At 70.7% G+C, this 10,991-nt stretch overlaps 1 protein-coding gene and 1 non-coding gene across 10 annotated transcripts; one reads left to right on the top strand and one right to left on the bottom strand.

Annotated features, from left to right (window-relative positions):
* Positions 1–745: 745 nt before the first annotated feature.
* Positions 746–827, bottom strand: TRNAS-CGA (transfer RNA serine (anticodon CGA)). The gene has a single exon. It is a non-coding gene; the product is annotated as a tRNA-Ser (tRNA).
* A 918-nt stretch (positions 828–1,745) lies between these two features.
* On the top strand, positions 1,746–10,909 carry SMARCC2 (SWI/SNF related, matrix associated, actin dependent regulator of chromatin subfamily c member 2). Of its 9 annotated transcripts, none has more exons than XM_066985766.1 (29): positions 1,747–1,930; positions 2,057–2,176; positions 2,881–2,966; positions 3,297–3,378; positions 3,483–3,575; positions 3,661–3,730; positions 3,915–3,984; positions 4,095–4,170; positions 4,264–4,395; positions 4,510–4,625; positions 4,733–4,857; positions 4,942–5,001; positions 5,096–5,133; positions 5,848–5,978; positions 6,064–6,135; positions 6,228–6,341; positions 6,436–6,589; positions 6,741–6,833; positions 7,078–7,197; positions 7,280–7,342; positions 7,447–7,705; positions 8,006–8,167; positions 8,255–8,319; positions 8,403–8,532; positions 8,613–8,779; positions 8,869–9,003; positions 9,089–9,413; positions 9,825–10,195; positions 10,430–10,909. In XM_066985766.1, exons 1-29 carry the CDS (start codon positions 1,820–1,822, stop codon positions 10,652–10,654), a joined length of 3,765 nt encoding a protein of 1,254 aa, XP_066841867.1. In that variant the 5' UTR covers positions 1,747–1,819; the 3' UTR covers positions 10,655–10,909. The 9 variants fall into 9 exon arrangements, with proteins under 9 accessions (XP_066841865.1, XP_066841864.1, XP_066841869.1 ...); XM_066985765.1 differs by having other exon boundaries at positions 7,075–7,197; XM_066985764.1 differs by having other exon boundaries at positions 1,746–1,930; positions 8,006–8,319.
* Positions 10,910–10,991: the final 82 nt, after the last annotated feature.

Genomic DNA, 10,991 nt, shown 5'->3' with positions numbered 1-10,991 from the left:
TCCTGCAGCCCCCTGGCACCCAGGGGGCTCCCACCCTCCTGCTGCCCCCACCCATGGGTGCTCAGCTCGCCTTCCTCTGCTGTTGCTGGTGTTTGTCTCCGGACACTCGTGACTGTGGTTCTGTATTTTTTTTTTTGTACTTCTTGCCCTTTTCTGGTTTGTATCCCCCACCCCACCCCACCCCCCCCGCCCCCCCCATTTCATTTTTGAAGTACCGCGGACGGGCGCCTCGGCCCCTGGTCGCGTTTTCCTGGTTGGGAATTTAATTTATTTGCCTTCGTTTCGTTGTTTTTTTTTTACCGTACTTTTCTCCTCCCGCGGCTGTGGTGCTGGCGGGGGCTCGCTCCCGTGCCGGGGGGGGGTGGGCGGCGGGGGGGGGGCCGCGCCAGGCGGGGGTGGAAGCGATCGGTAATAAACGCCCTTCTCGTTGCTCTACCCCTGGGCTCGGGGTCTGCGTCCGCTCCCGGGGGTCCCAACCTCAGCACCCAGCCCCCTGCCGGGGGGGGGCTCCCCCAGCTCCGACCTCGGCCCCCCCCTGGATCCGGGGGCTGCTCCCCCTGTGTCGGGCTCCGGTAAACCCAGAGACCCCCAGCCCCCCCCCCCAAAGCCTGATCTCGGCCCCGTTGACCCCGCCGTTAAAAAAAAGGGGGTGTGGAGGAGGGGAGCCCCCCCCCAGGGGTGTTCCCGACCCCCCCCGCCCCCTACGCGAGGGGTTCGCGCCCCCCCCCCGCAAAAGCAGCGCTCGCGTCACGGACAGGATTCGAACCTGTGCGGGGAAACCCCATTGGATTTCGAGTCCAACGCCTTAACCACTCGGCCACCGTGACTCCCGCGCCTCCCTCCGCCGCGCTCCGCCTAGACCCGGCCCGGCGCCGCCGCCCGGCCCCGCCCGACCCCGGCCCCGGGACCCCCGCCCCCGCCGTGACCGCCCCCCCCCCCCCCGCCCCGCCGCCCCGGGGCTCTCCCCCCGTCCCCCGCCCGCTCTCCCCCGTGGGCCCGCAGGGGGCGGAGCCGGGACCCGGCCCGCCAGGGGGCGCCGCGGCCCGGCCGCGCCGGTACCGAGCGGGCAGCGGCGGCGTGGAGCGGGTGGGGGAGAGCGGGGCGACCCCGCGCCGGCAGGGGGCGGTGCAAGGCTGCGCACTTGGCGTCCGGTAGGGTTCCGTACGGCCACTACGCACTTTGCGTCCGGTAGGGTTCCGGACAGCCACTACGCACTTTGCGGCCGGTAGGGTTCCGTACGGCCACTACGCACTTTGCGTCCGGTAGGGTTCCGTACGGCCACTACGCACTTTGCGTCCGGCAGGGTTCCGTACAATCACTACGCACTTTGCGTCCAGCAAGGGACAGTGCAGTCGCTACGCACTTTGCGGCCGGTAGGGGCCAGTACAGCGCTGCGCACTTTGCGTCCAGCAGGGGGCGGTGCAGTCACTACGCACTTTGCGTCCGGTAGGGCTCCGTACGGCCACTACGCACTTTGCGTTCGGCAGGGTTCCGTACAATCACTACGCACTTTGCGTCCAGCAAGGGACAGTGCAGTCGCTACGCACTTTCCGCCCAGCGGCTGCTGTACAGCACTACGCACTTTGCGCCCAGCAGGCGGCCGTACGTCCCCTACGCACTTTACGTCCAGCAGGCGGCAGCATAGCGCTACGCACTTTGCGCCCAGCAGGCGGCGGTACGTCCCCTACGCACTTTGCGCCCAGCAGGCGGCAGCACAGCGCTACGCACTTTGCGCCCAGCAGGCGGCGCTACCGGCGCTGACGGCGCGGCCGTGGCGGCGGGGAGCGGCGCGGCGGGGAGCGGCCCGGCCCGCTGGAAGATGGCGGTGCGGAAGAAGGACGGCGGCCCCAACGTCAAGTACTACGAGGCCTCGGACACCGTCAGCCAGTTCGACAACGTCCGCCTGTGGCTCGGCAAGAACTACAAGAAGGTAGGGCGGGGGCGGCCGCCGCGGGCCCGGCCTGTCACGGCCCCGCCGCCCCCGGGGCCCGGCTCGGCGGGAGGCCCGGCTGCGGCCCTCGGCGGGGCCGTGACCCCCCCCCCCGCCCGCCCCCAGTACATCCAGGCCGAGCCCCCCACCAACAAGTCGCTGTCGAGCCTGGTGGTGCAGCTGCTGCAGTTCCAGGAGGAGGTGTTCGGGAAGCACGTCAGCAACGCGCCCCTCACCAAGCTGCCGGTGAGCCCCCGCCGCACAAAGGCGGCCCTGCCGCGACGGCGGCGGCTCCCCCCACCCCGTGACCCCCCCCACCCCGAGCCCCCGAGCCCCGGGCACGGCCCCTTCCCTCCCCTCCCCCCCCCCCCCCCCCCCCCCCCACAGGCCCCGGGGACGGCGCCCCTGAGACCGCGGGCTGCGGCCCGGGGACACGGGGAGGGCAGCTGGGGACACGGGGACGGTGTCCCCCCCCCGCCCCCGGGGCAGCGCCGCGGCGTGGGGATGTCACCTGGAGCAGGGGCAGCGCCTCGGGGGCCTGGGGACAGAAGCCCAGCCCGGGGACAATGGCCTCAGTACAGCCGGTGCCCGGTGCGGGGACCCTGGCCCCACTCGGGGACCGTGGCCCCACGCAGGGACGATGCCCCGGTGACGGACGGTGCCTCGGCAGCCTGGGGCCGGTGGCCCGCTGACCCCAGGGCCGTGCCCTGCTTGGCAGCTGCCCCCCACCTGGGACAGCGCCAGACCACAGACAGCGCCCCGGGGCCAGCCCCCCAGCACGGGGGCTTTTTGGCGGCCGGGGACAGCACCCCCCCAGCCACCAACCCGGTGCCCGCATCGCAGCCCCAGTGACCTGGGTCCAGCACCCCCCCCCCCCCGCGCCGGTGACAGCTCCCGGTGCCCCAGGCTGTCCCGTGCGGCCCCCTGACCCCCCCCTCCTCCCGTTACAGATCAAATGCTTCTTGGATTTCAAGGCGGGGGGAGCCCTGTGCCACATCCTGGCAGCCGCTTATAAGTTCAAGAGCGACCAAGGATGGTGAGCACCCACCGCGCCCCGTTGGGGGGGGGACCTGGGAGCGGGAGGGGGCTGGGGTGGGAGCTGTGGGGGCTGGGGGGGCGGGTCAGAACCTTCGTCCCCTCTGTGGGAGCACCGGGGGTTGCCCCAGCCCGGTGGCTGCCTGGGCTGGGCTGTGCGTAGGGCGCCCACCTCTGTGAGCAGGTGCTGGGGGAAGGTTGTCCCCCCCCCCCCCGGCCCCACGGAGCCCTGGGGGGGGGTTCAGGCCCCCCCCGCCAGGCAGGCTGTGACTGGCTGACGAGGAGACCGGAGCTGTGGCTTTCATGAGAGTCGCTCTTTTCTTCCAATAAGGCGGCGTTTCGATTTCCAGAATCCCTCGCGGATGGATCGCAACGTGGAGATGTTCATGACCATCGAGAAATCCCTGGTGCAGGTAAGGGGTGCTTCCCCTTCCACACCCTCCCCCGGAGATCCCCCCCCCGCCCCCCACCCCAATCTGCCCCCATCCCGCTCAACGCTTTGCTCTTTTGTCCTCAGAACAACTGCCTGGCCCGGCCCAACATCTTCCTGCACCAGGAGATCGAGCCCAAGCTGCTGAGCAAGCTGAAGGACATTGTCAAGAGGCACCAGGTCGGTGGCAGCGCTGGGGTGGGGGGGGGGGTCCCATCCGAGGCTGCGTCGCGGTGCTCAGCCCCGCGCTCCCCCCTCCTTGCAGGGCACGGTGACCGAGGACAAGAGCAACGCGTCCCACGTCGTCTGCCCCGTCCCCGGGAACCTGGAGGAAGGTGGGTGCAAGCCTGGGGGGTGCAGCCCAAGCCCCCCCCCCAGCTCAGAACCGACGGAGAACCATCGGGGGGGCAGTGCTGGGGGCTGGGCCGTGCGTGGCCGCCGGGGCAGCTCCCCTGGGGGCAGCCGGAGCCGTGGGGGGGGGCCGTGCCCAGCACCGTGCCCCCTGCCTGTGCCTTGCAGAGGAGTGGGTCCGGCCGGTCATGAAGCGAGACAAGCAGGTCCTGCTGCACTGGGGCTACTACCCCGACAGGTGAGGGGTCCCGGGGGGCCCCGGGGAGCCACCGCTCTGCGCTGGGGCTGGGGGACGTGGCCGCGGCCTGATGGGACACCCCTGCCCACCCCCTGCCCCTGCGCCCGCAGCTACGACACCTGGATCCCGGCCAACGAGATCGAGGCCTCCGTGGAGGACGCCCCGACGCCGGAGAAGCCCCGGAAGGTGATGGGGCCCCCAGGCCCAGGTGGTGCCTGTGGATGGATCCCCCCCCGCCCACCCTTGGGGTCACCGATCCGTCCGGACCCCCGCCCGCAGGTCCATGCCAAGTGGATCCTGGACACGGACACCTTCAACGAGTGGATGAACGAGGAGGACTACGAGGTGACCGACGAGAAGAGCCCCCTCGCCCGCAGGAAGAAGATCTCGGCCAAGACGCTGACGGATGAGGTCAGAACGTGGCGGCTGCCACCGGGGGACGCACGGGGAGGGGGCTCTGTCCTGGGGGCGCAGGGGGGGGAGGTCCCAGTCCCGTGCCCCGTGATCCACCTGCTTCCTCCACAGGTGAACAGCCCCGACTCGGACCGTCGGGACAAGAAGGGGGGCAACTACAAGAAGAGGAAGCGCTCGCCCTCGCCCTCGCCCACCCCGGAGGCCAAAAAGAAGAACGCTAAGAAGGGGTGAGCCCGGGGGGGGGGGCAGCAGGGCCGGATCCAGCCCCAGGGCAGGGGCTGCGGGAGCCCGGCTGCGGTGCTGACGGGGCCGGGGGGGTCTCTGGCCTTCGCAGGCCCTCCACCCCCTACAACAAGTCCAAGCGCGGGCACCGCGAGGAGGAGCAGGAGGACCTGACGAAGGACATGGACGAGCCCTCGCCCGTCCCCAACGTGGAGGAGGTCACTCTGCCCAAAACAGGTCAGGGCCGGGGCCGGCAGCCTCCCCGCGGGGCTGTGCCTGTCCCAGCACCCCGGCGCTCAGCGCCTCCTCCCTCTGCTGCAGTCAACACCAAGAAGGACTCGGAGTCTGCGCCCGTCAAGGGGGGCACCATGACAGACCTGGGTGAGTCCGAGCCGCTCGGGCTGGCCGCTGCGGCCGGTCCCCGGTGCTGCCGAGCTGGCGGTGCCCGAAACCGCCCCCGTGTCCTCTCTTCCAGATGAGCAGGAGGACGAGAGCATGGAGACAGCCGGCAAGGTGAGGCCGTGGGGCTGTGCCAGCCCTCGGTGACAGCAGCCCCCTGTGGTCTCTTTCCCTGCCCAGGGGACCCTTTTCCCTTTTCCAAGGACCGTGCTCCCCGCTCCAGAAACAGGGTCGCCACTGTAGGACGGTGACCTCTTTTTTGTCCCTTTTCTGGGGACAGAAAGGCCCCGTTTGCTGGCATATTAGAGGGTGTCCAGAGGAAGGCCACAAAAATGATCCTGGGGCCGGAGCAGCTGTCCTCCGACGTGGGGCTGGGGTTGTGCAGCCTGCAGAAGAGGAGGCCCTGGGGAGGCCTTGTAGCAGGGGGCTTATAGGGAAGGTGCTAAAAGGCTTTTCCCCGGGGTCTGTAGGGATAGGATAAGGGAAAATGGCTTCAAGAGGAAAGAGGCTGGATGTGGATTGGAAGTGAGAAATTAATCTGTTGCTGGAGCAGGTTGTGGCTGCCCCCTGCTGGGAAGTGCTCGAGGCCAGGCTGGCTGGGGCTTTGGGCAGCCCGGGCTGCTGGGAGGGGACCCTGTGCACGGGGAGGGGGATTCAAACCAGGTCTTTAAGGTCCCTTCCACCCCAAACCATGCTGTGCTGCCGCGGCCCCCTCGCCCTGGGGCTGCAGCAGCTTCTCCCGGCCGTGGGCCGCGTCCAGTGCTCGGCGAGGGCACGGAGGAGGGGGTCAGGGCCCTTTGCCCACGTGGCGCCGCCGGTGTCCCGCAGGACGAGGAGGAGAACGGCACCGGGAGCAAGGGGGAGCAGGCCAAGAACCCCGACCTGCACGAGGACAACGTGACGGAGCAGACCCACCACATCATCATCCCCAGCTACGCCGCCTGGTTCGACTACAACAGGTACGGGGGCGCCCCGAGGCCGCGGCCGGTGCCCCGGTACCAGCCCGGTGCGGCGCCGGCACCTCCCCTTGCCTTCGCCTCGCAGCGTCCACGCCATCGAGCGCCGAGCCCTGCCCGAGTTCTTCAACGGCAAGAACAAGTCCAAGACCCCCGAAATGTGAGGCTGGGCTCCCCCGCCCCGTCCCTCCGTGCCCGCCCGGCCCCGCGCCGCGCTGACGGCCCCCCCGCCCCCCCCCTTCCCTGCCGCAGATACCTGGCCTACCGCAACTTCATGATCGACACGTACCGCCTGAACCCGCAGGAGTACCTCACCTCCACCGCCTGCCGCCGCAACCTGGCGGGCGACGTCTGTGCCATCATGCGGTGGGTCCGGCCCCGCGGCGCGCGGCTCGCCCCGCGGCGGCCGCCCGCTCTGAGCCCCCCCAACCCCCCCGTCCCCCCCTTTCCTCCTCCGCAGGGTCCACGCCTTCCTGGAGCAGTGGGGCCTCATCAACTACCAGGTGGACGCCGAGAGCCGGCCCACCCCCATGGGCCCCCCGCCCACCTCCCACTTCCACGTCCTGGCCGACACGCCCTCGGGGCTGGTGCCGCTGCAGCCCAAGACGCCCCAGGTGGGTGCGCGCGAGGGTCCCCGCCGCGGCCGCGTCCCGTCCGCCTTCCCCGGTCCCTGTTGGGGGGGGTGTTGGGGGGGTTAGGGTTGGGGTTTTGAGGGGGCTGGGGGGGGGGGGGGGGGGGCTGAGCACAGCTTTGTCTGTGCCTCAGGGCCGGCAGAGCGACGGCGACGCCAAGACGGGCCGCAAGAGCAAAGAGATCGAAGACCTCGTCACCGAGACGGTGAAAGGGAAGCCGGAGCTGGTAGGCGGCTGCATGGGGCCCGTCCCCCCGCCGCTGGCCGAGGAAGGCTCCTTCCCTCCTCCCCCTCGCGCCCCGCATGCCGCCCTGCCCTGGGGAGCAGGGACGCGGGGGGGACACCGTGACGAGACGGGGCACTGTGGCGTCTCCGGGGAGGGACGGGGATGGGGACGGGGGGGGATCTGCGTCCTCTCGGGCCTGCCGCCCCCCCGGCCGTGCCCCCAACGTCCCCTCTCCTCCCCAGCAGCAGACCTCGGCCTCACAGCAGATGCTGAACTTCCCCGACAAGAGCAAGGAGAAGCCGGCCGACATGCAGAACTTCGGCCTCCGCACCGACATGTACACCAAGAAGAATGTCCCCTCCAAGGTGGGGGCCCCGGCCCCCCTCCCTGCTCCCTCCCCGTGCCCCCCACCCTGCCGCTCACCCCTCCCCTCTTTCACCCCCGCAGAGCAAAGCTGCCGCCAGCGCCACACGGGAGTGGACAGAGCAGGAGACGCTGCTGCTGCTGGAGGTGAGCCAGGGATCTGGGAGGGGGTCCCGGGGAGGGGGGAGCGTTGGTAACGGGGCCACCCAGCCCCGCTGAGCCCCCCCCTGCCTCCTCGCCCCACCCCGTAGGCCCTGGAGATGTACAAGGACGACTGGAACAAGGTGTCGGAGCACGTGGGCAGCCGGACGCAGGACGAGTGCATCCTGCACTTCCTGCGGCTGCCCATCGAGGACCCCTACCTGGAGGACTCGGAGGCGTCCCTGGGGCCCCTGGCCTACCAGCCCATCCCCTTCAGCCAGTCCGGCAACCCCGTCATGAGCACCGTCGCCTTCCTGGCCTCCGTCGTCGACCCCCGTGTCGCCTCCGCCGCCGCCAAGTCGGCGCTGGGTAATGCGGCCGTGTCCCCGCAGGGGGTCGGGGCCCGGGGGGGTGCCGTCAGCCGTGGTGTTACGGGCACGAGACCCCCCAGGGCAGTGGAGGCAAGAGGGGGGGGCTGAGCGCCGCCAGAGATCGGGCAGCATGGCACGGGGCCGCGGGCGGTGATGGGGAGCTGGGACACGGCTGGTGGGGACACGGGACGAGCCCCCCCCACACCTCCGGGGTGCTGTGCGGTGCCAAGGAGCGGGGCTGGCGCTGAGGGGGGGGCTCAGCCCCCTGCTGACGGGCGGCTTCACGCTGCTCTGGCAGAGGAGTTCTCCAAGATGAAGGAGGAGGTGCCCACGGCGCTGGTGGAGGCGCACGTCCGCAAGGTGGAGGAGGCGGCCAAGGTGACGGGCAAAGCCGACCCCGCGTTCGGGCTGGAGAGCAGCGGCATCGCCGGCACCACCTCCGACGAGCCGGAGCGGATAGGTACCGCCTGGGGAGGTGCTGCCGCGTCTCTGTGTAATGAGTTTTGGCAGGAGAAAGGGGGGGCTCACCCTGCGCTTGTGTCCCCAGAGGAGAGCGGCACGGAGGAGGCGCGGGCAGAGGCACAGCCGGCGGAGGAGAAGAAGGAGGCAAAGGTACCGGGGCTGGGGGCGCAGGGTGGGGCCCCGCTGGAGGTGGTGGATGGGGGGCGAACAGCCAGGTCTGGGCTCTTCCCCAGGAGCCCCGGGATGGCACCGCCGAGGAGGAGGCGAAGGAGAAACTGGGGGACATGGCCAAGAAGGAGGAGGAGAAGGGCAAGGAGCTGGAGGGTGAGAAGGAGTCGGACAAGGGCGACAGCGATGGCACAGGTGAGTGGGGGGCCTGGCCAGGCACGGGGGTGCGGAGCCCTCCCCCAGCCGCCCCTCACTGACCCCCCCGCCCCCTGCAGGGGACCTGGAGAAGGAGAAGGAGGCCAAGGAGGCACAGGACGAGGTGCCCAAGGAGCCACTGGAGCCCGAGGCCGAGCGCAAGGCCAAGGTGGAGCGGGACATCGGCGAGGGGAACCTCTCCACCGCCGCCGCCGCCGCGCTGGCTGCAGCTGCTGTGAAGGCCAAGGTGCGGGTTGTGGGGTTTGGGGGGTGGGGGGCTCTGTGTGTGTGTGGGGGGTTCCTGCAGGTGCTGACCCCCCCCCCCCCCCCCCTCAGCACCTGGCGGCCGTGGAGGAGCGTAAGATCAAGTCGCTGGTGGCGCTGCTGGTGGAGACGCAGATGAAGAAGCTGGAGATCAAGCTGCGGCACTTTGAGGAGCTCGAGACCATCATGGACCGGGAGCGCGAGGCGGTGAGCAGCTGGGGGGCACGGACCCTGGGCATTTCCCCCCACACCCTGGCAGCCTCTGCTGACACCCCCCCGTGCTTCCCCGTAGCTGGAATACCAGCGGCAGCAGCTGCTGGCGGACCGCCAGGCCTTCCACATGGAGCAGCTGAAGTACGCGGAGATGCGCGCCCGCCAGCAGCACTTCCAGCACCTGCAGCAGCAGCAGCAGCAGCAGCCGCCCCCGCTGCCGCCTGGGGCCCAGCCCCTGCCCGCCACCGGCACCCCCTGGCCCCCGCCGCCCACCCGCTGGGCGCGCCGCCCGCCCGGCCATGGTGGCCCCCGCCGAGCCCGGGGGCAGCCGCTGCCCGGGGTCCCCCCGCCGCAGCCGCCCCCGCCACCGGGCGCCCCGCAGCCTGGCCCGGCCATCCCGCACGGTGAACGGGGCGCCGAGGGGTTGGGTGGGTGCCTGGGGTGGGGGGGGTGGGGTGTCTCACCCTGATCGTTCCCCCCACCCCAATTTCGTGCTATCTCCATCTACCTGAAGGAAGGGGGTGGGGGGGACAGATGACATGGGACAGGATGAGAGGGAATGGCCTCGGGTTGTGCCGGGGGAGGTTGGGGTTGGAAATGAGGAGCCAGGTCTTAGCACGAGCGGTTGGGCGTTGGTGCGGCTGCCCAGGGAGCGGTGGCCCTGGCCCTGGCCCTGACCCTGTCCCTGGGGGAGTTCAGGGCTTGGACCCGGTGCCTGGGGGACGGCGGTGGCAGGGGGACAGTTGGCCCGGGTGATCCCGAAGGGTCTTTTCCAGCCTTAACGGTTCCCTGACCCTACGTCTTCTCTCCCGCAGCCCCGGCGCCGTTCCCCGGGCAGCAGCCGCCGTCCCAGAGCCTGGCTGGGAGCCTCGGTGGCAGCGGCCACCCCGCCGTGCCCGGTAATGCGCCCGCGGCCCTGCCCTTCGGATTGCCTCCATCCGCCATCCCATTTAGCATGGCTAACCCCCTAGCCGAGTCCATCGGGGCCACCTTCCCCGCTAACCCGCCCGCCCTCCCGCTGCATGGGGCCCTGGCCAGCAGCATGCCGCCCGGGGGCTGCCCCCCCCGCCTAACCCACCCGGCCTGGCCCTGCCGCACCTCGCGGGGGGCTCGGCCGCCGCGCACAGCCCCGCCATCGTGGCCGCCGTGCAGGGAAGCCTCCTTCCCAACCCCGGCCTCCTCGCAGGTGAGACATTGGGTGGGTGGCGGGGGCTTTGGGGGGAGGGGGGACGGGGGGGGGTCACTCACGGTGGGGAGGGATTCCCCACACCCACCCCCCATGCGCATCGGGCTGGGGGGGGGGGGGCCTTGCTCAAACCTTCTCATGGGCGGAGGGGTGCGCGGTGCGATCGCACCCCAGGTGTGACACCTCCCTCCCCCCCCCCCCCCTTTTTTTTCCTTTCCTTTTCTCTCCGTGCAGATCAAGGCCCCCCCTGCAGACGGACCCCATCGCGCCCAGCCCCAGCACGGCCACCCCCGTCCCCCCCACGCAGTGAGCCCCCCTCCTGGGGCCGAGGACGCTGCACCCTGCGCCCCCCCCACCCCGCCGCAGGCCCGGGGAGACCGGCCCCAACTCCCGCCCCCGCAAAACCCCAGAGGAAGCCCCCCCCCACACCCCACCGCCCGCTTTGGTATTTTTTTATGATGATTGTCCCGGATTTTATTTAAGTGTTGGTCTCCCCGGGCGGGCCGGGGACCCTGCTGCACCCCGGCTATTTATGAGACAGCTCCAATCCGACTTGGCAACTGGGCATTCCCCCCCCCACACCCCCCCCAGCTCCTTTTCTGTTTTTGTCCCCCCCCCAACCCTCTCTACCCCCCAATCTCCCTCTCTCCCCACCCCCCCTTTTTTTAAAAAATAACAAAAATAAAATTCCAAGTCCCCGGGGCGGGAAGAAACGGCCTCGTGTGGCAGGGTCTGTGTGGGGGCTGCGGGGGGGGGGAGCGAGGGGGGGGGTCGCACACAGGCTCAGGGACCCAGC

Source organism: Anser cygnoides, chromosome 32 (genome assembly GCF_040182565.1).
Source record: "Anser cygnoides isolate HZ-2024a breed goose chromosome 32, Taihu_goose_T2T_genome, whole genome shotgun sequence".
Lineage (NCBI taxonomy): Eukaryota > Metazoa > Chordata > Aves > Anseriformes > Anatidae > Anser > Anser cygnoides.
Note: the sequence above shows the minus strand (reverse complement) of the source record. Positions and strands in the feature narration are given on the sequence as shown.

What these genes read in the sequence shown, in the direction of transcription:
- SMARCC2 (XM_066985763.1), top strand. Translation starts at nt 1,820, where the DNA reads ATGGCGGTGCGGAAGAAGGACGGCGGCCCCAACGTCAAGTACTACGAG. An exon ending in GGGCACCATGACAGACCTGG is followed by an intron (nt 5,002 to 5,095) that starts GTGAGTCCGAGC and finishes CCTCTCTTCCAG; the next exon opens with ATGAGCAGGAGGACGAGAGC. An exon ending in AGGAGAAGAAGGAGGCAAAG is followed by an intron (nt 8,320 to 8,402) that starts GTACCGGGGCTG and finishes GCTCTTCCCCAG; the next exon opens with GAGCCCCGGGATGGCACCGC.